At 46.1% G+C, this 26,595-nt stretch overlaps 1 protein-coding gene across 2 annotated transcripts in view; it reads left to right on the forward strand.

Moving 5' to 3' along the window:
- Positions 1-9,548, forward strand: part of basp1 (brain abundant, membrane attached signal protein 1) — a 42,035-nt gene extending 32,487 nt beyond the window's left edge. For both annotated transcript variants that reach the window (XM_076744674.1, XM_076744673.1), the window contains exon 2: positions 6,117-9,548. In XM_076744674.1, the coding sequence (XP_076600789.1) occupies positions 6,124-6,771 (648 nt within the window). In that variant the 5' untranslated portion in view covers positions 6,117-6,123 and the 3' untranslated portion in view covers positions 6,772-9,548. The remainder of the gene's footprint in view (positions 1-6,116) is intronic.
- The last annotated feature ends 17,047 nt before the right edge of the window (positions 9,549-26,595 follow it).

The following is a 26,595-nucleotide window of genomic DNA, read 5'->3' on the forward strand; positions in this document are numbered from 1 at the left end:
CTGTGCTGTTTTTAGCCGCAGGCTGGATTCAGAATCAGATACTTCCTCTGTCAGCGTCCCGTGAAAACCACATTTCTCCCAGAATGTCTACTTCTAGGCACAGTGAATGATTGCTTCTAACGCCGACTGATGCATGTTTGATTTTTTCTGAATCCAGCCAAATTTATTTTTTAGGCCAGGGTCACAAACAGAGCCGAGCTCTCAAACCAGCAGTTCGTTCACTTCGGTCTGGATCAGTGGATGGGTTGGTCAGTGAAAGCATCATCAGACGTCCGCAGCATGAGTGAGAAAGGAAACAAAAAGGTCCTGAAGAAGAATTACAGCAGAAAACAGACTGAGAGCTCATAGTCCAATGTTTTAAAGGTGGAGGGAAAAAAATCGCTTTTCATGACATGATCTAAAAATAGCTTCTCGATCCGGTTCCTCAGTCCCGAAACCAAACTGCCGTCAGTGCACCTGCAGCTCCTCCTGCTTTCTTCTGTCAAGTCGATTTTCCGACGTCCATGGAAGCAGAGCGAGTGTCCGAGCCGGACGGGGAGTCGGGCAGCGACAGCTTTAACCTTTAACGTGTCATCTTGGATGGCAGGAACAGGGAACCTGCCAGGCCGGGCTCGCCGCTGCTCCAAGGCCGGGGATTTACTGAGACCCCAGGACCTCCTGGAGACCTCCATCTGCCTGAGCAGAGGGACAGGACAAAGGGATTACAATCTGACCGGATAAAAATGGGCCAAGAGGAAGCAGAGATCGTATAATGACGGAGACAAACACAGTGTGTGGGTGCTCTTTACACATACCCCTTAAATACCAGCAAAAATGAACGTGTGAGGAGAAATAATTGATAAATAAATTCTTCAGGGTGAGTCTTCAGTGTTAACAATAGGTTGTTTGCAGTCACCTGACGTTAAATCCAGATGGAGGGCAGGAAGTGAAAACCACAAAGGACGAGATGGAGGAAGGTTCTTACTGGGCTGGTTTAGACGAAATTAAAAATCAGAACACATGTTGGATGTGACTCGTGATGAAGAGGAGCGATTTTTCAACTGAACTGAAAGATTTGCTGTTATTGAGGCAGCAGATAAAACAACCAGCTGCTCATTCAGACGTCGTTCTGCTCGAGAAAACAAATGAAAACAGACAAAAGCTTGGAGGTGAACAACTTTCTTATTATCAATTGCAGTTGTGTCCACCTGATGAAGACAAACGTCAGTCTGTCTGTGATGTCCACCCGCTCGTCTGTCTTTGTCTGTCTGCTGTTTGGTGCTGAGCATTTTGTGTTCAGTGAAGTTTATTTAGACTTTTAAATGTCTCATTGTTAATGTGAAAATGTCGATTAGCGCGGCTTTAATCACATCCACACAAACACAGAGGCCTTAACTTTGCATAGTTATTAAGAAAGAAGAGGATCCAGCCGAGAGGAAAGATGTGAAGGTGCATCCACAGACAGACAGAAAGAGATAAGAACCCCAGGAGGCAGAGTCCAATTTAAAGAAGACACAAAGAGAGGCTTTCTGCAGAGCAGGAGGAGGTCTGAAGACACCGCAGGTGAAGCAAACGAGAGCACAGACGCAGAGCAGAGAGCGTGATGATGGAGGGATCATTGCAGAGAGGCGACGGTGAGGCAGGTAGACGAGGAAAACAGCAGCAGCAGCAGCAGCAGCGTCGGTGTGTGGGCGTGACAGATGACTCGCCTGAGACGGCGAGAGTCTGAGAAGAACTCTGAGGAGAACTCGTCCATCTGTTCCTTCAGAGAATCTGGCTCATCTTAAACCACTTTTCCACCTTTCCACCGGCCGGGCGCACATCTGACCGTCGATTAATAATGTCGTACGAGCGCTTTTTCACTGAGCGCCGCCGTCATCGGTCAAGTGTTTTGTGGACTCAGCAGCTTCTGGGGCTGAGGGATTGGACGGTCGGTGGCTCGGGGAGGCAACTGCTGAACGCGGCGGAAAAGGAGGAGGAAGAAGTGCAGGTGGTGTTAATGTTGTGTCTGTGCGCGCTCAGGAAAAATAAATGGAGCACGGAAAAGAGTTTCACTGAGGTCTGTGAAGGCTGGGGCGAGTCCTGAAAGACGACTCGAAGTCACCGAAGTCCTCCAGATCACAAACGAGGTCATTTGTCAGTGCTTTCCAAACCAACTCATGTTCAGTTCACCAGAAACATGTCTGAAAAGGTGCAAGGCGGGAGCAAAGGAGGAGCTCAGGTACTACAAAAACCAAGAAAAGTCCGCATGTGGAGGAGGTGTGGTGGATCGATGCGTCCAACAAACATTCACAGTGACTTCCTTTGACTTGAGTGACGTATGTCGTGATGTTTTTAACCCAAACCGATCTTCTCCTAAAAAGTCGTTTTGGTCTGCGTGATGATGGAGACGCAGGATGCTGTCTGAACAGAACCGTTTCGGTGTTATATCCACCCTTAAACCCTCGACCACCATCGGTCCAAATCTCTGTATTCACTTTGTTTTTCTTCTCATCTTATGTTTGAAGTGTTAAATTCAACCCTGAACAGAGGTGCAGAGGTTTCTGTGCAGGGCCAGAACTGAATGGACCGTTTGAAATCTGTCTAATACTTCTAGAAGAATAAGAGATTTCCTCATAACAGATGAACCTTGGTCAGGGAACAAGAACTGATTTCACAGAGATAGAGATCAGGGACTCACACAGTTAGAAGATTAACGGCTTTTACAGCTGTGACAATGAGACTGTGTCTAAAGGGATTGGGACTCCTTAACTGCTTATGGATACGTTTGGACAGTCAAAAAAAATCCATTTAATTTAATTAATCTAAAGATGAAGTGATAGGAATGATGACTTTGGGTGAAACAGCAAGTTGGAGAGTTCGGACAGTTCAAGCTGTCTCATCCCTGAATTTAACGTTCTGCTCCAGGTGGACTCATTTTAAGGTATTTTAAAGACTCTTTTCACCTCATTTGGAGACACTTTAGGCAGAAGAGTCAGCCAAACGTTAACTTGTGTTTTTCCTCGGCCCTGATTCCACCGTCCACATGAAGTGATGCTGGAAGTTCACATCTGGCCGATCAGACTTCCTTTTGTGCTTCCCTGACTGCCGTTTGCAGGTTAAATTAAGTCTTTTGTGTGACCCAGAGCATTTTCTCCCGGTTGTGTCGGCCCTGCCCCGGCTCTTCAAACACTAAAACCACACGCCCAGCAGCGAGAAAGCGTGCCTTTGGTTGAAAAGCAGCCATTGTCCGCCCAGATGATTGTGAGTCATTGTACTGGCAGCGCAAGCCGGGAGTCAAATGATGTGATGCAGCAGAGAGACCTCCATTGTGGCCCGTATAAAGCTGCGGCAGGAGCGGCGGCCCTGGCAGATACCGACTGCTGGACGTTCAGGGGAGTTTTGCATGAATAGTGGAGTAATTCAGTCAGCGGCGACGAGGTGATTAGCATTTTGAGTGGATTCACCGCCGGCTCTGTCCCATTCACAGGGCGAATCTGTGAGTAGCCAGCAGAAGCTCTCGGTGGTCTGGTTTGTTTGGGAGGAAAAGGTCACGTCTGCTTTCAGAGACGTTTGGACGGATTTCATATTTACAGAACAAACAGATGATTTTCAACCTCAGAAATGAAGAATCATCTCAAGGTGTTGTGAAGTTAATCCATCAAAGATATTGGTTTCGTTTGATTTGACACCATTTTCTTCATTTCATCCTGTTTTTACACCAGCTTTTATTTATTACAGGCAAAGAGACTCAATGTTGGGAAGCTGAGAAACCAGGAAGAGCGTTTTTGTTCCGACTCGCTTTTCAGTCATATTAGATGTTAAATGGGACAAAGAAGAACAATTAGGGCAACAACACAATTAAGCACAAACCCCAGTGGAAGTTCAAAAGTTCACGTTCATGTAACGTTTGTGGACTTATTCACCAGACTTGATTAAATTCGGTACGGTTTCGTATGAATCCATGAACTTCTTTATACTGTTAAATCAGGGAATTTTGAGCATTTTCGTTATTTTCTCATGAACTGCTGCCTCACATGAAACAGATCTTGGGTGTCTATATGCTGCTGCTGGATCCGAGAGTTCATTAAAGACATTTTCTGGATAAAAATAAGCAGATTATGATGAGGATTGTGTGGTGGTGGAGGTGCGTGCTGTTGCTTTGTCAGGCACAGTAAACAAAAGTGTTTCCGTGTCCAAATACCGTCGAGGTTGAAAGCAGATCCGTAGTTTTTAGTTGCTTTTCTACAGCAGTTTGGAAATTCAGAGGCAGAACTGAAAACACACACGGCGCTTTTTTTCTGCCTTTTCTTAATGAGCAGGATCGACTGCCAAGTTGTTTTTGGCAGTTTTGTGCATCAACACACAGACTTCATCTTTCAAATAACAAATCTAACCGTTCTTGAGTCTTTGCTCCTAATAAGCCTGATTTGTTGTGGTGTTGAAGTCTTCCCTCCCATCGAGCAGACAGATGGTGATATCCATGAAAAAATGTAGGCGGGAGCCAGGAATCTGCAGGTGTGTGTGTGTGTGTGTGTGTGTGTGTGTGTGTGTGTGTGTGTGTGTGTGTGTTGAGCCTGCCTACACACAGTCCTCTGTACCTGCTCAATGACAGTTTGCCCACAGCTCTGAGTGCAGTCTTGGAGTCGCTTCAGAAAAACCTCTACAGACCTCAGGAATCCATTCAGTTTGCTAAAAAACTGAATCTTTGCTGATGATCCCGTGTTTTATGTGTCAGGACCATCTTTAGCTGTTTGGATGCTGCTCGCAGCTTTGCCATCTTTCTGGATTTCTTCATGTTTAAAGGACGTTTCACCCATATTCTCACTTCAGGCAGGTTTTGTTTGCTCTGGATTCTCCAAATACACATTTCATCTCCTTTAAATGTGTTGCAGAAAATGATCTAAGAGGCTGCCTGTGGCCTTAAAAGTACATTTTTTTGTATATTACTCAATGATTTTGTGAAGTATGTTTTGGAGGAAATGTAATTATTGCCTTAATTGTGCGTTCTTTGTCTTGACGCCAGCGTCCAGGTTTGCATCCTGCGTCCTGTTTGTGGTTCTGGTTGAATAAAGATTGTGGTTTCAGTTACATATTGAAAAAGTCGACACCTCCAGTCTCACACTTCAAGTTACCGTTGACTTTCTCAATATTTAACCAAGATGACGACTCTGTCGCCAATAATCAGCCAAGAGCTGTGAGTCACCAAACATGACGATAAAACATTAACCATGTACGGTAAAATGTTTCCTCGTTATGTTGACGAAAGCTCGACACTTGTGTTTGTTAGAAATAGCAGAATTTGATTAGTTACTTAATTGTATTAAAGCATTACTACCGTCTCTTAAAAGCCACTTGATAGCAGTGTTGTCATATTTTTATTTCCTCTTGCTCTCAGTGTCTCAGCTGTGGAAGGTTTTTCCTAATAAGACGTTCTTCATCTGAGAGGTGATGACGAGGTGTGAGAGTCTCTGTAGTCCACGATGCACGAAGTTTGTCGTTTTGGTATTTGTGTTTCGTACTCTAAAGGCTTTGGTGTCTGTCACAGGGCCAACGCACATTTTAACCACTGTGCTGACTGTTTTCTCAACTCACATTACTGTTTCCTCTGGTCGGTTTTAAATAAGCTTTGCCTGATCTGAGAGAGGGAAATGTCATGCAGGGAGGCTCTCTGAGCAGCGTGTGGTTCAGGTTGAGAGAATACATCAAAAATGCAGCATGAGAGACGTTTCTCCATAAATGCATAACGACTGCATTTCGTTTCTGTGTGCATCTCAACGAGCATCATCTTCTCCCCTCGTGAAAGCTCATGCAGACATGTCAAATGATGCTCTTGCTGTCTCATGCAGAAAAGCCTGAACGCTGAGAGGCTGCTGGTGCAATACACTGATTCATATTTACCACAAAGAGAGACTGCTCTTCATCGCAGCATCATCTTCAGAAGAGGAGCAGCTCTTGAAGCGTCGCTCTCTCCATCGTTTGTGGTGATATTTCATTTATTTCTCAGAGCTTCCAGCGTGCTCAGGCCTTGATTTTTGTGCTTGTTGCTCTCATTCGGTCCATCGGTTGGTTTATTTTTGCACAGCTTGCTTCTTTTTCGCAATGATTGAATGATTGTTTCCAGGATACTAAACTTCTTTTTCCCTTCTGTTCCACAGATTCAAAATGGGAGGCAAGCTCAGCAAAAAGAAGAAGGGATACAACGTAAATGATGACAAGGCCAAAGACAAGGATGCCAAAGCAGAGGGCGCCTCTGCTGAGGAGAGCGAAGCACCGAAGGACAACAAAGACGAGGCCCCGGCTGCCACCGATGCTAAGGAGGTAGCTAACGACACGGCGGCCAAGGAGGCGCCAGCAGCAGACGCTGCAGCGCCTAAAGAGGAGGAAAAGAACGCAGCTCCCGCCGCGAAGGAGCCCGAGAAGCCCGCCGCCAACGCTGAGCCGAAAACTGAGGCACCCAAGAGTGCAGAGCCCGCCAAGGCCGAGGAGAAACCAGCTGCTCCGGCCCCGGCCAAAGAATCCGCCCCTGCCGCCAAGGAGCCCGAGGCTAAGGCCGCAGCGCCCACCCCGGCGGCCGAGAGCAAAGATGAGGCCGACGCCAAAAAGACTGAGGCCCCCGCGGCACCAGCAGCCAAAGCCGAGGCGGCCCCCGCCGCCTCCCCTGACCCCAAGCCCACAGAGGCGGCGGCCCCCGCGCCGGCGAAGGAGGCCGCCGCGGCCCCTAGTTCAACACCAGCCGCCGAGCCTCCCGCCAAGGAGGCGAACGCCACAGAGGCGCCAAGCAAGGATCAAACCGTAGCAGTTCAAGATTAATGGACAGCTTCTTTTCGGAAATGAAAAAATAAAGTACCTAACTCAACGACGACGAAGATTAAAAAATGAAAATGAAATTAACTAGCCCACCCATATTATGATAATAACAATAATAATAATAATCGTAATGATGATTTGTTAAATGAGGAGGACTGGAGCAACCACCTGGAGAAGTTTCCCACCGCTGCAGATGATTATTGCTATTATTATTGTTATGTTTTATTTTTTTCTGCTGTAGTATTTGAACTTTGATACGAGTCTGTGTCGGCCACGCGCCTCGCCATCCCACATCCATCATCGCGCTCCCTCAGACAGTCAGGAGGTTTAACCCATCTCAGCCCACAGAAGGCCTGCGCTCGTGCACCCTCTGCTCCGCGGATGCCACAATATCGAAATCTGGGGAAAAGGACAGAGGGAAGGTCGGGGGGTGGGGGGGTGGGTGGGGGGGGGCTTTAGAAATCACTTTGCCGGCTGGACCATCGACTCCTCCTCAGCTCTCCCCCTTCCTCCCGTCCTCCTCTTCAGATGGTTGTGTTCTCGGTATCTACAGTCATGGGGTGCTGTGGCATTGTGCTCCACCCATTTGGCGTTTGGTATTTCTGGGTTGTTTTAACATCGTTTTCCTGCAACCCAGGAGCTCTTAAAGGGCATTCGAGGCCTGAGAACGTTTGGGCTTTCTGAGACATTTCGGAGGTGGAAAACGGCTGACTTTGCAGCACAAAACACATTCTTAGACGTATAAAAGAGTCGTAGGAATTTTTCAGATAAACTTCTAGATTTTGTACTGAAACCCTTAGCTATATTGTAAGTGAACTAAGTGGTTTTTTAACATTTGTAATACGCTTATAAAATCTGCAAAGCCTCGCTGTAAAGATCTCCACGGTGTCCTCAGAAAGTCTGATGGAATTCTCCGACCCTCCATCCAAATCTGCTTTACTTCAAAAGACAGACGTGGGGGAGACGCTTCACGATCATTTGACCTCGCCTGGAAAACCGAGCTGGTGACGTTTTCTGCATCATCAGGGCAGCTCAGATAGCGTCGGTCCAGCTGTGTCTGAAGCTGTTTCCTCTTCTCATTTTCTGGACTGTGTCGCTGACAGTGAAAGTACCTCAAAGTAGACATACAGTAGATATACTGTAAATAAAAGTCCTTCATTCCACTTAATTCAGATGCTGGAGTTTGGTGTTTTCCTGACCTTGAAATTCACCTTGGCTGGTCATTTTAAGCTCAGCCGTGATGATGCTGTCAAGCTAAACACCTGGAGGAAAGTGCTGCAGTGGAATAAAAACGCTAAATGTGACAAAACCGTTTTAATTAAACACTCCTCAGTCTGTAGATTCATTGAAATTTGGCCCTCATAGTGGAAGCTTGATGTGATCACAGCAGGAGCGTCAGTGAAGCTGCCCTGTGGAGCAAACCTCACCAGTTTGGTATCTAAGCAGGTGAAAACAGCCCAGGTGAGATCAGGTACAGGTGCTGTTTGGCCCCGCTCTGTTTCCTGCACCTGTGAAGCTCTGTGACTCCCAGCAGTCTGATCCAGGACGGGGGGGACGGGGGGGACGGGGGGGGCCGGGGGTTCAGTGAATGATCAGAGCCGCTTACAACCTACTCCATCTACTGTGGTCCACGTTTCTATGGCAAGCGCACGCCACGCTATCATTATGGGATGGAAAAGCCTTGCACATGAAAAGGGAGCTTCTGATTTCGTCATCTTCACCCCTGATTTTCCTTTACTTTCCAGAAATATATACTGCATATATGCTCGTGTATGCAGTGGTGGAAGAAAATGTACTACTGTAGAAGAGTACTGCAGTACTGCACAGCAGCGAAGTGCTGTACTGTGATTTTTAGTCCAAGGTAAAAGTACTGACAGTGAAGGAGAAAGTTTATATCTGTAGATTCAGGACTGGCAATGGAAGGAAGGAAGGAAGGAAGGAAGGAAGGAAGGAAGGACGGAAGGAAGGAAGGAAGGAAGGACGGACTTAGCAGTGTAAACTACTTAAACATCCAATGTTTACGTAGTGATTGTGAAGAAGAAACCTTGCATCTCCAGTTTTGGTGATTTTCATGCTTTTATATGAGCTGAAAACTGAAAAGAGGGAAAAAACGGAGATACAGATGGAAGGAAAGATGGAATGACGAGAGACGGAGGAAGGAAAGAAGTAAGATAGGAAGGAAAGGAATAAGGAAAGATTGGGAAATCTGAATTTGCGTAGAAAGATGACGGATAAACGTGACAAAACTTCCCTCTGACATGTTTTGGAGTCGAGTACGATACCAGCACCCCAAATTTCTTCTCAGCTACAGTTCTTGAGTAAATGTGCGTTCATGGTCTCCACCTTTGCATATATACAGATATATATATGTATATATTCACTCATCCCAGCCATCTATTTGCCAGCTTTTCGGTTTCCTCCGGCTGACGCACGGCGTTTTCCTCCCAGCACCCGTCAAACCGTAGCAGAAACAAACACTGAGGAGCGTCGTGCGTCGCTTGGTTCAGTTTTTCTTCCTCTCTTGACTCAGTAAATTGCATGTCCGTGGTTGGGTGAACCTGTAGTCCTGTCTTTTTGGTCAAGTGGAAAAAAATAATTTCTCAGTCTGCATCCATGCCAACTACAGTCGATATTTTCATTCCATGTGTCACCACTGCTACTTCCACAGCACACGTTCATTCAAAACAAACAAAAAGATGATATGGAAATTGATGCATTCAAAATTATATGTACTTGTATAAATGGTGCAACAGTAATAAAATGTAAGAAATTGACTGAAACTTGAGGACTTTGTGCAACTTTTTTCACACAGACAAAACTCATTTTTATTTTTATTCAAGAGATGAGGCGCCTTCTGTATTACTGTCAACAAATCCAGTGAAAAGACAACAACACAACTTCCCCTGAATGTGGCTCCACTGACGTCTACTAAAGATGAAAATCTATAAAAACAGCTCAGAAATACATAGTTTCCTCTTTAAAAGTATTTTTCCTAAATCAGCTGCTCACTGTGGTTTTCAACACTCAAACAGGAGGAAATAAAGCATTTGTCGGGGACTATTTTCAGTGGCGGATGAATCCACATTTGGTGTTTTAGTTTGTTTGTGGCAGCAGGACGGTGTGTGTGTGTGTGTGTGTGTGTGTGTGTGTGTGTGTGTGTGTGTGTGTGTGTGTGTGACTGAGTCAGAGTAATAGTCAGAACATCCCAAAGATCCCCTCCTTTTACAGAGTGTTCGCCCTGCCTTTACTCTCACTCGGGTAAAACCCATTCAGGCTCATCGGTGCAAAGTGATCCACAGCATTATAACACCTGAAGCACCTGGCACAGTTTCAGCAGCCTCTTCGTCTCTGGAGCGTCATACATTAATACGAGGACAGACTTATTTAAAGGATCCGAGTGTGAAATTTGGGTTAGATCAGTGATCTATTCATACTACAGGCAGGAAACAGACTCTTAACCTGTTGGACCAGAGTGTTTCATGAGTCAACTTCCTGCTAATAGATGGAAATGAATCTCACCATTTGATGGAGGAAAGAGATTAAACTATAAAGAAAATGTAAAAGTGTGGGCACGGTCAGCGGGATGAGATAAGACGATGAGCCGATCAACAGAAAGTCAATCACGGTAATTAAAAATGAGTAAAATGAGCAGTGATGAGCAGAGTGTGGACGTTTGAGACGTGCTGCAGAGCTGAGAAAGAGGACGAGATCGACTGATGGACCAGCTTTATAGCCTGGAGGCTGGAGCTGACCAGGTGAGCCACGCCAGCCGACGACCACGTGAACAGCTGCACTCTGATTGGTTGGTTTGCAGATGTGGGTCGTTCACAAACAAGTGGACGCTCGTGGTGAGCTTCAGTCATCGTTTAGCTGTTCGGCTGTGACTTTACACCTTTGGATCAAATGATAATATGATAAAAAAAAAAAAGTACAACATCAAAGTAGAAGTCTCTGTTTCGCCATCGCAGCCACACTTCATGATGTCTAGAGGTGACGCTTCATACCAACAACTACTGCATGAGTCAGACTCACAGGCTGCCTGAGTTGACATAAAACCCAAAGGTCCCCACAAACTGTCTTTGATAATCACACACACACACACACACACACGCACGCACACACACACACACACACACGCACACACACACACACACACACACACACACACACACACACTGTCTCTGTTAATAAAAGAAGTGCCATTCTTCATAAATCAGGGTATCGTCCAAATGATTTAGAAGCTGTTATTCTAAGGTAAGATAAGCTGTATAATGTTGCTGCCGATGCCTAAACATGACCATAAAAAGTTTGATAATGCTCAAGTTGTTAAGAGAAGATATTATATCACAACATTGAATATATATGAATCGGCAATGCAACAATTTTGAGTCGCCTGATGTGTTTATGAATGAAATTTCCTCATTTTATTGATAGAAAGCATAATCCAGTGGATATTCAGACAGTAATGAGCTGATTTCCATCTGTGTTCAGTAGAGATGCAGAGCAGCATGGCGAAGAACACACACACACAAACACACACACACACACACACACACACACACACACACACACACACACACACAGTATGCTCAGGTGATGCATTCTGACATTTCTGTTTTTGTTTGTTTTTACACGAAAGCAGTCGCAGCCCTCGGTCTGTCTCTCTGTCACAAATATTAAAATGCTCAGAAGCAGAAGGTCTGACCTTTGACACGTGGAGCGAATCAGAAGCCCCACAACACACACACACACACACACACACACACACACACACACACACACACACACCCTCCCCGGTGGAAAGCAGAGCTTGGCGTCAGGCTTCACACAGAGGCAGAAAACTGGCTGAAGACAGATGCCGAACAATTTTCTCTCCCAGTCAGTCCATCAGTCCATCAAAGATAACGTCGAGAGAAAAGAGGCGACACGCAGTAATTACACATGTACAGTGCTGTCAGACGGAGGCCTTGTCGTCAGTGTCAGATGGTGATTACATGAATGCAGCAGGTGTCTCTGAGGACAGACGTGAGCGGTAAAAGCTCCAACGTGTCAAAGTTAAGAGAGCGGTGACGCCCTGATTTTATTCGCTTCTCTTTCGCTTTTTATTGTGCTTTTAAAGGATGTAAAGCCTCCGTATCCAAATGTGAAATATGAATAAAATTGCCTTTCCTTGCTTACAATCACTCATTACGTTAAAACCAAAGGATGTCAGCCGCTGTGATTCAGACACAGAGGCAGACTTTAGACGGAGCTCATGCCTGAACCGAAGCACACAGGATTCATGAAGACGCAATAAAAGCTGCATCCTGTTGAACGCCAACTCATATTAATCATAATAAACTTTGTTCTGCACCTTTCGTACAGGCATCGCAGCTCAAAGTGCTTTAGAAGAAAGACGTTGGGCCGTGCTGAGGCCTGATTGGTCAGAGGCTTTAAACCAATCACAACGTTTGGTTCCCAGTTTGACCTGAATGGAAGAAAGCTTCATGTTCAACCACTCTGACACCACCAGTCTGCAGCACGAGGACCCTCAGGTCAGAGGACGTCGAGAAGCTCCCGCCTCTACCGAGAAGTTCTTCGTCGGTCCCTTTCTGTCACTCCTTTGTCTTCCTCTGCGATGCGACCGTCGTTTGAAGCCTGAGCGACGAGCTGTGCGAGCAGCGCTTTCAAAGCGTCCGTGTCATTTAGCTCGCTGACTGTGAGCAGGTCCTTACCCAGCCTCCATCGCTCTCCACGTTCAAAGCCAGGCGTTGTGGGGGAGGATCAGAGAGAGAAGTGGGGAGCTGGATGGAGGCGAGGCTTTATGGAGGATCAGTCGGATCCTCCTGATGCGTGGACACCCTCCATCGGGGGGCCTTCGGGCCAAACGTGCAGAATCTGCCGGCGCCTGTGCTCGACGGCTGTCGGCGAGGGTCTGTTTGGATGTTTGTCACCAGACGTTCACGTGATGGTCATCAGACCCATTTCACACTCAGGACGCAGAGAAGGATTTAAAACCGACAACTTCATATATTTCAGTGATTTTACAGACGGTACAGAATATCATGAGACAGAATCTGAAGTGAAAAGAAGAAAAACAAATACAACTGATTGAGTAAAGACAGAAAACTCAGGAGGCCATTCTGAAATGCAGTATTTTCAAAGAGTCATCACTTAAAACACGTTGGTGACGGTATTTTAAAGATACTGCTGCACCTGGAGACACACGCAGAGTATTTTATAACATGACAAAACTTAGAAACCTGGAGACTGTGTGGATCGACCGGACTGGACGGCGAGTATCTGTATTTAAGAGGGAATGACAGCACTTTACGGCTCAGATCGTCTGTATTTCAAAGCCACTGAACGATTACCTGAAGGAGTCGCTTCTGAAGTGAACACATATCTTTATGGAAATGAACGCTTTAATTTCACAAAGTGCCGTTTAGCTGTAATGAAAGAGTCTGCGTTAACGTGAGCGATGAAGAGCTGCAGTCCATCTGAGAAAGTGACACCAACTTATTACAGAGTGACTGACAGCATGGGAGTGAAGCTAATTATGGCACTTTATGAAGGATAGCACTTAATAACTGAACGCTTCAATCAGCGGTTTGTGAGAGTGGGAGCGCTTTATAGGCTGACTGCTTTTATTTGTCGAGAAACGCAATGAAAAAGAAACTGCAAACAGCTGTAAGTGCAGCTGCTCTGAAAACTGGGTAAAACTCGGCGTGTTTCCTGTATTTGCAGCGTGTTTCGTGATGTGGTGAAGATCTACAGTATGTTCCTCCTGGTAGCGTTGCTTTGGTATTGTGCTCTGAGGGTGCAGCGGGCTGAGCTGCCTCCAGTAAACGTGCATCCTGTTCCCAGTTGAAAGGAAAGCAGTGACTCTGTGCCAAATGTGACAGACATCCAGGGATTTGTCTCTGCGTTACGTGAACAAACACAGCACTGCGCATTAAGCAGCTCCACCAGCAGCTCAGGTGTGTGTCCATGCTAAAGAAGCAGAAGTGCTGAGGAAATGTGCGTTTGCATTAATTTTTAGCCACTTCTTGGAGCAAGTGAAGCGTGAGGGCATCCTTGAAATATTCAGTGCTTCCCATGATCCCCCTCATGTTTCCCCGGCCTCCCTCGTTCTTGCGTAATCTTACATAATGTGCTGAATATTTAAAGCGGGTTTAGCTCCAGCCCTTGTTTGCCGCTGAAGGAAGGAGGAGGATAGCTGGAGTCGCTCGAGAGGAGACGAACAGCGATGGAGAACCGAAGGAGGCGAGGGTTGGAAACGTGGACGTGGACTCGAGGCTTCGCACACGGAGCAGGAACAGAAACCTGCCTGACGTTGAGGCGTAATTGAAATGTCTGCTGTCATGAACTCGACCCTGTGACAGCTGAAAACGTGTTCACGCTCAGGAAACTCCTCCCTCTGTTGGTTTTACATGTGAACTGTTAAATCCGTGATGTTCAGTTTCCTCCTGCTGTTATCTCCTAATCACGTCCATCACTGTGAGCCAGCCCGCTGCTGGCTGCACGTCTCAGGATGTTCTGGACTTCTTCTGTGACAGTCATGTAAATACTTCACGGTTTTTGACTGTTTTGAGCCAAATAAGCTACTTGAACACATGCACGTCAGACCACCTAAACTTAGGCTTTAAGGAAAATGAGATGGGCTGTTTTAAAACAAAATAACTGATTGATTAATCTAGAAAATTATCTGTAGATTAATCTGTGAACAAACGCTTAAACGACAGTCTGTCACAGGGCAGATCCACGTCTGTTTCACCTCTTTATGACTTTTTTTCCTTTATATGTGAGTTTTTGAGACAGAATGGAGAAAAAATGTAAGAAGTTTTACAGCATCAACACGTCTTTAACATCCCTCCATCTGTGGCTGATTACTTTAAAAATGTGGAAATAAAATGAATGCAGTGGGAGAGAACATGCTATTAAACTCAATTTAATCTCAACCCCCTTTATTTCTTAATTAAGGGCAAAAATAAGAGGCTAATGGTCCTTGTCAAATTAATACCTTTAGTTTGAGCATTAATTGAAAAATGAATAGATTTTAAGTGGTTTCACATTAACAAAATGTAAATTTTGCACCAAAAGCTTTAAACGAATCTATTCAAAATCCAACCGTAAAGAAGCATTTTAGAGTCTCCACACATCAGGCCTCATGTTTTAAGATATGACGCTTAAAAAGGACAATATATCTTGGTTGAATGGAGCAGAAAAAGACATTTGTGGAGTAAAAATGTTTTGGTTTGCGGTCGACACACGACGACAGCGACGTCGAAATGACAGAATTAATGAGCGCTTTAATTTCTCCCAGGAGCTTCCTTTTGAAGAGGAGTCGGCGTTAACGGCCCACGACAAAGAGCCCGAGAGCTGAGCTGCTAAAACAAAAAGCAGGGGACTGAAAATAACTCCGGTTACCTGCTTTGATGTCCAACAACCCCATTGAGAAATCAGTGGAGGAACTCCACGAAGAACCTGAGCGTCAGCCCACCGCCTCGCCGAGCCGCCTCATTGGTCCGGGAGCTTCCTGCATCATCACGATTGGCTGCGGAGGCGGCCATGGTGCAGACTCTCGCCTAGCAACAGGCACAAGTGCAGCCACTGCAGAGCCCCCCCCCCCAGCTCCTGCCTCCGTGTGGGGGAGCAGCTGATAGATCGAGCATGTGGAGACATGGAGAGAGAGAGGCAGGAACATGGGATGGCATATGTACATGAGCACACAAACACATGAAGGGCTGAGGGTGCGTGCCGTGTGAAGCCACGCACACACACACACACACACACACACACACACACACACACACACACAGATACAGTAAGTACATCTTGTACTGTCTTGTTTAACCCTTACGTAACCAAGCTAATGTTGGCAGCTTCAGCCTGGAAGAGCAGCTGCAGGGAAATCAAACACACTTTACCCACAATCCTCTCTGCTAAACGCTGCGTTCATACATGTTTATTTTCTGCAGCAACTCCACTTTGAGACGTAACACCTGATTTCATCAACGCGACAAGGAAACCTTTATAAATCTGCAAACAGCACGTTCAGAGCGTTGACTGTCAAAGTGTTTTCTGTCCCACGTTTCTGCTCAAACTAAAAAACTAAAGAGTAATTAGATATTTTTCACGTACAAAAACACAGTATTTATCATCCGTGTCTCACCCATGTGCAACTCAAAGATCTTCCACTGAGAACATGAGCCATCCCTGCTCAAGGCAATACTCTCTCTGTGTATAATGTACATATTCTGTGTATATATGGTTGATTTTATTTGTTTCCTGTTTTATTGTCTATTTGTTCTTTTTCTATCTCCTTTTTATTCCTGCTGTTCTTGCTGCATCAGTTCTAGCTGGAAATGACAACAAGTTTACATCCACATTCTTAAGAAGGGGCTTGTTTTTGGGGAAGCAAAGCCTCCTCCAGCATATTAGCTTCTTGGACTTAAGCCATGTTATTTCTCTATTCATCAATTTATTTATTTTTGGTAGGAAATCTAAATGTCTCAAAGTTTAAACTGAACACAAATGAACTTAATGGCGTCCTCATGCCGAAATGAAAATGTCAACCAACAAAGGTCCCAAAGATCTCTGCTCCTCCTCACATCAGTGAAACTACTTATCTGACATCGCGACAGATCGCACGCTGCTGTCATCCTCTTCAATAAATGAAGCTTAAAGACCAAAAAGCCATTGAGAAAAAACTCTGAGCAGCTCATCAAACGGCGCTGAAGAACACGCCGTGAGTTTAGTTTCAGCTGTCTCGTTTCAGAGCTGATGAACCCGTTGTCCTCTCGCTGTTTTCCAAATTTAGATATCACAAGTTTGGCAGACGATTACGAGGACTGACAGGTCTGAAAAGGCATCAGCCATCATGCAGGTTTAGAGGGGAGGAGGGGGTCATGTGCGGCTCCACAGTCAGTCGAAGGTAAAAACAGTATTTTCTTCTGACTTCGGCACGCAGACATCTGACTGCTCACCGTCTCAGCCTCCACAGAGCGCGTGGAGAGGCAGAGCGCTGTGAGCCGGCAGGACGCTGTGGTTAAGATGAAAAACGGTCTGCATCCAGCCGGACTGCTGTGCTCATGGACACAGATTGGGCTGTGTTTTAGTTCCACAAACATTTCTCATTTCTGGGAGACGTTTGGATGATTTATGGGACTGTAACTGCCACCGCAGTTTAATGAAAAGAAGCCATTAATAATTCTGCGTTCTTTGGATGTGATGGTCCTCAGACTGTCCTCTGAGTCCTGCTTGAGGAGCTCTTCTCAGTCCATGCTGGAACTGGTTTTGGTCCAGCGGTCGCAGACAGGTGATGTGTTCCCAGCAGCGGTCACCTGTTGTGTCACACACCTCTCCGGTCTTCCCTGCACGAGTCCTCAGAGGAGGCAGGTCCAGTCTGTCAACACTGAACTAAACTCTAATGTCTGCAGGTTCAGTGAAATCAGGTCGTGGTTAGCCTAGCTTAGCATAAAGACTGGAAACGGCAGAGGAGCTAACGTGCCTCTGTCCGAGGTTCAAAAATAGACCGACCAACACGTACGAAGCTTACGAATGAACACGCTGTGTCTTGGTTGATCAATAAAAAGATTCATGGGAAAAAATCACATTTTTGAAGTTTTTTTTTTTTTTTCAGATTTAACCTGCCTCCAATCGTTTTGCTCAGCTACATTAAACACATTTTTAAAATGATGCTGAACACTTGTTAGAAATCTGGCATCCTGTCTGTTCTGTGTGCACAGAGATGAAACTGACATAGATTTTTTGCAGTTTGGTGCTTTTAAGATTTCTCAGAGCACAGCAGCTTTGACAGGCATGAAACCGATGATCACCTGATGTTTTCGCCAGTCATCAAAGGTTTCTGACCAAGACGGAGGTCAAACGTTCGGGAAAAACAGTCCAACTTTCTGAACCCATGAGCCGTTTTCACGTTTGATGCCACCTTCGGGCCGGACAGAAAAGGCCACTCCACTCGCCTGCTCCATATTCAGACTTCCTCCACTGAATAATTAAAATCCCTTCACTGCCAAGTACAACAAATGTGCAGAATTTGTCTGGTGGCACTGCTGCAGACAAGTCAATAAAACAAAAAAGCTTATACAGCATTGATACGTGTGGTACAACAGGAAGAAATCCAATGCAGCATAAACACATCATTTGATCAAGGCCTGCCTCTGTCCTGCGCTGAACTCTACCTGCATACAAAACAACTGCGTGCATCTCAAATGCTGCTGGCTGCATTTATCAGGCTGATGGTAAATGATGGTCCTAATACTATTTCTGCAGCCAGTATTATATCTCATTCATCAACGCCATTTTCACTTGGATGCTCTCCCTCGAGGGAGGTGAGAGAACTGTGGAGCGTTCGGAAAGTCTTCACCTCTTTAACAGCTCAGCCAACTCATTCTGTCTGTGCTAAATGCCTCGAGTGGAGAGCAGCGTTCAGCCCAGCAGGCTGCATCACACTGAAGACTACAGCAGCAGGATGGAGAGCGACGCCGTGCTCTGCCGCCTCTATCATTCATTAGGTTACAGTTTCATCTTATTACTTCTTTGCTTTGCTGGTTAAGTTTTGGAGGAAATGTAATTGCTGCCTCGATCAAAGTCCCTGTTTGGACTCTTGAACTGAAAGTCTGATTTTGCCGTGCTTCGCCCTCCTGGTGGTTTTATTTTTGTCAATCTACAGATTGACACTCTTACACTGTCTAAATGTTGTAGGCGGTGTAGTTGATGAACTCTGCATGCAGCCAGTACAACAGTCCAAAGGTGTCCTGGCATGTATTTCCCATCAGCCAGCAGCAATTATGATTTATCAAAACAAATCCTTCGTTGTTCGATGCTTTTGGAGATGTGAGGCCAGCCAATCAGCAGCCACAGTGAGAGCGGTCTCACCTGGTGATTGATCACTGGCTCTGACACCTCATTATGCATTTCTTAGAAACTCACTCTGCTCTCTCTGGTTTCTGGTCGGGCACACTTGGACACCTCTGAAGAGTCCAGGCAATAATTACATTTCCTCCACAGCAAAAGTAGCTGCTGATGAATCCTCACCCATCAGGATTTAAAAACCCTGAACACCAGCTGTTTTACATTTTATCAGCAGCCTTCATGTTAATGAGCTTGTATGAACTGTTTTCACGCAGCAGAGAGTCAAAACTTTTTCTGTGTCTTCATTCAGTAACAAACAAGTTCAACAAGTGCGTCTGCGGCTCGCGCATCTTCTCGAACGGCAGGACGAGTTCAGCACAACAGGAGGAAGGCTTCGACTCTTCGCCCTGTCAGAGACGCTCGTCAGCTGCGCCTCCTCCGGCTCCCTCCGTCTTTTTTTATCCACTCCTCCGTCCTGCTCAGCGTGGGGTCTGTGCATCCGTCAGGCGCTGTGTGGGAAACAGAGCTGCAGCTTTGATTGTTGTAATTTTCATCTCACCCCCCTCCCTCCACGTCTCTTGTCTGTGGCCACCTGCCTTTTCTTTTTTTTCTCCCCCAGCTGCTGATGCTGTTTGCCTCTCAGGGGAGTCGGCCGTTTTCATTGGCTCACCAAATTGTCATGGCAACCGCATACTTGGTAATTTGCAGCTGGCGGAGAGGGTGCGGCGGTGCCTCTGAGTCGTATCTGTTCATGTATATGTGTTCAATGTGAACGTGTTGTGGTGTCTTGATGACGTTGACGGACACCGTTTGTGAGTCCAGAGCGACGCACTCACACACAGATGCTGTGAATGACAGATTTCATCATCTACAATCCGTCAGAAGACTCAGAGAGTCTCTAGAAATCGAAGACCGAGGCTGAAAACCAGCGTTGAATGTCAGTGACCTTCGCCCCCTCAGGCAGCACTGCGTTAAGAAGCACTGACTGATTAAAGGATTTCAACACGTGCTCTCAGGAACACGCCTGAAAACCGCATCAACAACGCCCAGAAACCCCAGCTTGTCTGAGATGGACTGAGCGTTTTTGGGAATCGTGGACGTGGTGTCCTCCGGGCTGAAGAGGAAAAGGCCGGCCTCTGAGATGGTCTGGAGGTGTGTTAGCGCTGTGAAGGCTCCATGACACGTCCAGATTCAGGGATGTGCTGCTTATTCCAGCAAGAGTGCAGGTCCTGGACTGGCTGCCTGCAGTCCAGACCTGTTCCACGGTGACACTACGTGGAGCGTTATGAAGCACAAAATCCAACAGAGACCAAGAACAACTGAAGTCGTACATCGAGCAAGAATGAGAGAGAATTTCAAAACTTCAACAATGACCGTCCTCAGCTTTTACACAGCGTCCCAACTTTGTGGGCCTCAGGGTTGCATTTGGACAGACAGAGGACACAGAGGAGGCGCCCCAATCGCTGCCATCAACAACTCCACACTGTGAGCTCTCAGCTTCGTTTTACGTCACCATACGGCTGAAATGTGCTTTCAGCTCTCAGTCACTGTCTTCTCCTCGCTCTGACGGTGGAAGCACGCTCCGGTGTGATGCAACTGTGTGTCACCTCCAACACAAAAACAGCGACGACAGAGGAGAGCATGGAGCAGGTAATTGCACGGTTTAAAAGCATCGCACAGCGAGTCTGGACCCACATTTCAAAGCAAAAATACCAAGTTTTTGATCACAACTGTGGTGCAGGAGCAGCAACAGGAACACACACAGTCTTCTTTGCGTGCAGAGGTCTAATCTGAGCTGATGGTGAGATTCACCGACTGTCGTTCAACTTCGTCTGGCAGCCTCTGAGCAGACGATTCACAAAACAAGCTGCGGATTAGGAAGGCTGAGAAACAACGAAAAACTCGAGCTCGAGCTCTAATTCAACTAAACAGATGTGAAGTTTGCAGTCAAAGTCAAAGCGCATGTGTAGGCAAACATCTTACATGTCGACTTTGGTTGGAAATTGGTGAAATTGTGCTTCATGTGTGGTTAAAGGCTAAAGTCACAGTCAGCTGTTAATGCTGCCGTGTACCAGGCTCAGGTACTGACTTCGATGTGGCTCCATCAGTTCTCAGTTCTGTCCATGTAAACGTGCTTGTGCACACACACGGCCGGAGTTTCTGGATGAAGGTTTAAGACTGCAGTTAGTGCTCTGTTTTTCTGCTCTGCTAGCTTTCACCGGCGCTCTGCACCGTCTCCCCGCTGAGCACGCCCATCACGACATTTTTAGAACAAGCAGAGAGAGAGAGAGAGAAAGCATTCATTTTTGGCTCGTTCGCCTCAACAAGCTTCAATTTGTCTCCCACTTAGAGACCAATCGACTCGCTCAGCCCTTCGCCCCTGAGACCGGCGAGCGGTTTGGATTAGATGGAGCTCTGCTAAACGGCGCTCAGCAGTGTGTGAGGTCCTCGGCTCGATGTCCAGCTACACAACACAGAGACGTGGCTCACGACAAACAAACACGTGTCTGGACTGCTTTGAAAGCCCATCGCCTGAGCGGCGATGTGGTCGGTAAGATTCAGTCACATTCACACAGATAGAATGAGCTGGCTGAGCTGCTGAGCAGGATCAGTGCCTCCTCTCACTGCTGACAAATTATGAACCATGGTGACAGTGCTGACCTTTAAAGGGAAGTGGAGGGAGCTGTCATATCAGCTGAGTGCAACATGGAACTTTATGAAGCTGCTCGTCTGAAGCTAGCTGCTCAGACGGTCCCAGCGAAGCATCGGGTTTTGTTCGGGGTCAAGACTGTTGTGCAAAGCTTTTGGCTGCATGTCACGTGTTGCGAGCCGATCAATCAATCAGCCTGAAGCCAAAGTGAAGGATGACAGAAGGCAGATTTTGCAGAGTAAGTCGGCTGTTTTCTGATAAATGATTTAACGCCATAGCGATGAAGGCAGCAGTGTGTTTGTTGAAGTGGAGTCTGGTGGAAGCGTGGTCAAACCCAGGCCTGCAGTGACATGACTGCACCAGTGTGTGGACTTCAAATCCAAAGAAAACCAGTGTGTTCTGTTGGTGTCAGGTTTTAGAAGGAAGGCCAGCTGGGTAAAGGTTCAGAGCTTCAGCTATCTGTTGTCATCACCTGGAGCTACGCTACGAGTGTGGCTGAAAACACAAGAGGACAAATACTGAGAAAGTCTCTGTTTGGGGGGGCGACACTGTTCAGGGGCACACTTGTCACTTTATGTTAGGTGTGTATGAGACAGCAGCTGTGTGTGTGTGTGTGTGTGTGTGTGTGTGTGTGTGTGTGTGTCGGGGGTGATGTTTGAGACTGTTCCTTGGATGTGGGTTAAGCCCAGACAAGAAAAACACCATCACCCCTCCACCCCCAGTCAGTCTAGCAGCTTGTCCTTCCCCTGGGCCCCGTGTCTGCCATGTCAATCCAAGTCTGGGTGGGTACACACTGGATCATCTGACGCACACACACACACACACACACACACACACACACACACACACACACACACACACACACACAGCGTGTATACAAACGTTCAGATAATCTCTCACGTTGGCTGCTTTGAAGGGTACAAACAGTGGGTTGAACCTTCCATCAGCAGTTCAGTGGACGACGTGTCTGATCTGACGTTAACTGTTTCTGATTATTTTCTATTTTCAGAATGTCAAACCTCCTTCTGCTCATCACCATAAGTCAAGGTTGATGCCTGCAGTTTGAAATGAACATACTTAGTGCTGCCCCTAGAGGTCAGGAGGAATGGACGCAGAACTGCAGGGATAGATGGGTGTGTGATCTGTCAGGGTACTCAGAGGTATAATTCAGCATTTTTATCAAGACAGTGAGACAGGTTGATTGGTTTCACGCTCCTGTCTGCACAGAGCTGGTTAGCCTAGCTTAGCATAAAGGCTGGAAGCAGGGGGAAACAGCTAGCCTGGCACCTTCTAGAGTGGAGAATACACCTACGAACACCTCTAAAGCTCATTTAATGTTTTAATCGATGGTTACAGGTACTGTTTGGAGTTTTCCCATCTGAGCTTCTTGTAACGTCTCGAGCTACGGGGTCGCCAGGGTCGGTGAGTTTCGGTGTCTGCGCAGGCGTGATGGCACCAAACCTGGCAACCACACCGTGACAGCAACATTTAGAAAAGAAAGCGTTTTAAAAAAGCTGTTTGTGTGTGAACAAGAGAAAAGACCTCAATGAGCGCCAGTCGCACCTCAAACTGTGGAAAACAAGGCTGAAGACACGTCGGACATCTTTCTGTTTGTTTAATGCATTAAATGGATGAACGTTAGCACTCGCACACATCTGAAGTTCAGTCTGCTGCTGTTTTCATGGCCGTCTGACGTCACGTGCCTCATGTACGTCATCATCTATCCACTCAGCCTGTTTCCACATCTTGCTGTTGTTGATACTCAACTTTTCCTCGTCTGAGGCGTTAATCTGAGGACCTGAACTTCAGAGGCGGTGAAGTAAGAGTTATTTTGAGGCGGCCTCGTTGCAGGAGGCACAAAGATTACAGTTTCGTCTTCTCACTTTTGTTCATTATATTTTCATGGGTGTAATGGTTGCTTAGCAACAACAGCAGCACTTGGATGTCAGAGAGAAACTGCAGACCGGCTGAAGGGTTTTCATTAAGAAGACGACATCTTTGATCTCCTTCTGCTCTGCTTGTTGAAGACACAGGACGAGCTTGTCGGGGAAAATTCCTTCGTTTGTGGACAGAAGTTCAGAAACAAAACAGACGGACTGAGCGTTTATCTGCTAAATGACTTCAGTGATTCTTTCTTTGTCTATAGCAAACAAGGAAGCTTCCTCCTGGACACGTCCACCTTCACTCTTTTGGATGGCAATGGCTGCATTCCTTTTAGCTTTTCTGCACTCTCTCTCCCGAAGGGGAAAGCTCTTTAGGTTTCGCACCAGTACCAGAAAACCCAAAACTGAGTCTTAACTCGTTAGATATTTAAGCTTAGTTATAGTTTCCTCCATTTCCTGAAAGGTCATCACATCCATGATGTTTTCAGTGTGACAGCTCACATCTGCGAGTCCAGGTTCCTCACAGCTGAACTCTACATGACAGCAAACTAACTCTGCCTTCACAAGCTTTGACATACATTGAAATTGGGCTAGGCTAACCGTGATGCTAACCTCTGGAAAATGCTGTTGTTATAAATGGCCGTGTGACCAGGCCCTTCATTAGACTGATGAAGTTGAGCCTCAGAGCTGACAAACAGTGAAAGTCCTGAAGCGGTCGCAGTGAAGAAGACTTTCTCATCTGATGGTGAAAATCAGCATTTTCATCCCTCCGACCTTTCAGTTTTTCTGGTGTTTAAAGCCTTTACAGCCTCAGCGTCGCCGTTGGCTTTTCATCTTATTGGATTCTTGTTTATTTCCTTTGCTTCATGTCTGACCCACTTTCTCCTCAGGGATCAGTGAAGTTCATTTCATTCTGTCTCATCTTGGATCGTCCAGATGAGCCGCGCTGTGAGTGCTGTGTGTTTGAGTGGACTGAATCGATGTCGGGTTAAGTGCTTCTGATTCGTATTGTGAGGACACGCTCGATGGATCAGACAAGCAGAACCTGTTTCCTCAAACGCTGAACTGTTCGGAGGTTTGGACGTGGAAACGTAAAACTGACCGAAGCACTTTTCTGCTTTCTTTTTAACAGGACGATCTTTTTATTGTCATGCCTGCAGTTTTACATTTGTCTGTTGAACACGCTTGACCAGCGAAGCCAGTCAGCTGACGTTCTTGCCTTCAACAGAGCAGCCAATAAAATCGTGCATCACGGCCACCACAGTGGTCCTGAAGCATACAGTCATAAATGTCCACATCAGGCTGACACAGGAAATTCTTTATTCTACCGGATAAATTACTTAAAAGGTTTTTAGATCATCCAAATATTTATTGAATCAATTTTCTGCCCATTGAACGATCATTTTGTTGACCATTCATTCAGGTGGAGGACGTCTGGTTCCATGCGTTCAGCGGCTGCTGAGTCAATGTGTCCTCGCTGAATGACGGTAACAAATACTGGAAGTTTCTGAGTCATTTCCTGTAAATCTAATCAGATGTGCCTTTTCTGTCGCCGTACAGTGTTTTCAGTGAGCAGGACAGAAGCGTCTGATAAATTATTTCCTGCTTTACAGAAAGTCTGCCTGTCCTTTGAATCATCCGGCCCTCACTCTCCTGAATTATAGATAGTTAAGCTCAGTGATTACAGCAGATTGCCATACAATTGCCTGCGTCAGTCAACCGGAGCGCTATCGACTGTCCTAGATTCACAAATTCTCCCTCGAGTGTCTCTCCTGGGATGGAGGGTGCTACTCGTCTCCAACTGCTTCTGTTTAAGAGGTTTATAGGCTGAGAAGTGCCAGAAATTCATAGAGAGTGAGACTATTTTCAGTGCTTTTCAAGTCGGGTTGTATGATGATAGGCTGTGGTGGGACTGTTGTCACGAAATCTTAAGTGGAGGTTATTTTTGGTATGAAATTAACAGAGCTGCTGTGTTGTTTCTGCAGAGGGAGAGAGAAGTGGGAACAAAGTCGTTTCAGGTGAAGCTCTTACAGTAAAACTTTCAAATCTTTCCACACGTCTAAAGCTACATGTGCACAGTGTATGTGGGCTGTGCACACACTGCAGCTCAGGTTATTTCTAATTAGACTAAATGGGAGAGAATATTACCCACCTGAACCAAATGGATCTGCAGCCCTGTATCATTATGCATGTCTGATTTCAACACTTAAAACAGCTTGTTCATCACACTGAGTGCAGGATGAGTCAAATTACACCCATTGCTTTATTTCATCGTTCCCTTTTCTGCCTGGGAAATGTTCACGATCCATCTTCATTCGTCTCCTTCTGCCTCCAAACAGACTTCACGCTGAACATCGAGGGCGAAACCTAAAACCTCGTAAAGTAAAGGTGTGTTCCACTGTTAAACACTGCAGGATAGCACAGGAAAGACAGTACAGTGTGGACGTAAATAACGTGATCATGGCACACAATGTTAGAAGAAAATATAGAGAAGTGTTCAATCAGTATTAGTTCTACTGCTGTCTAGTCCCAGTTTGTATGAGCACACACTCAGAAGTATCAGTCACAGGAGTAAACATCAGTTTCCTTTACAGATAATTGATGAACGTCTGAAAAATCCACAAGGTCGTTTAAAAATACTGTTCTGATGCTATTTTCAGAATCCTCACAGACAGCCTTCAACCATCTGCATGAAATCTTCAGAGAAACGGATGCTTAGAGCGTTTGAGAGGCACAAACTGTGATGGAGCGTCTGCCACACAGCAGCGCAGGCTTTTCCACGTGGACGCGTTTGACATGTGAATAAAGACGAAACAAACGTAAATTAGCCAAAATGTGACGATATTTACTGCAATCATGAGAAACAAAATGTTCCTGAACAGTGTCACAAACTGATGTTTAGACCACATGTCTGAGCTGAAGATGATCAGCTGTTACATGACAAACACACAGTGAGGACAGGAGCATCACCTCCACCTGTAAATGACAGAACAAGAGCAAGAAAAAAACACGACTCCAGGCTCAATATCACACTTTCCAAAGACAAGATCAAGACATTTCCATCCAAACATAGAGCTCATTTGAAGAGGAGTTCCAGAACATGTGGAGCTGCTTCTCGGCTCACCTGCACACCTGTTCCCACTTCTCTCATCAGCCCCGCATTGCAAGCCTGAGTCTCTCAACTTGAAATCTAAATGCATGTCAGTGCATGCAAACCTGCAGCAAACTGCCGTCTCTGAACACACTCCCACTTTAGATGAGATGGGAGAGGCGCACGCTTCTATCATGCACAAATCAGCCGGACGATAATGGACTTTAGCACTTTTCAGAGCACAAACACGACATGAAATAAAAACTGATGAAAAGGTCATTGTGAAACGTGTCGCTGCATCAGACTCAGAATAAGCAGATATTTACAAGAATCAGTGAAGCTGATGA

The sequence above is a fragment of the Chaetodon auriga genome, chromosome 12 (assembly GCF_051107435.1).
Source record: "Chaetodon auriga isolate fChaAug3 chromosome 12, fChaAug3.hap1, whole genome shotgun sequence".
NCBI classification, from domain to species: domain Eukaryota; kingdom Metazoa; phylum Chordata; class Actinopteri; order Chaetodontiformes; family Chaetodontidae; genus Chaetodon; species Chaetodon auriga.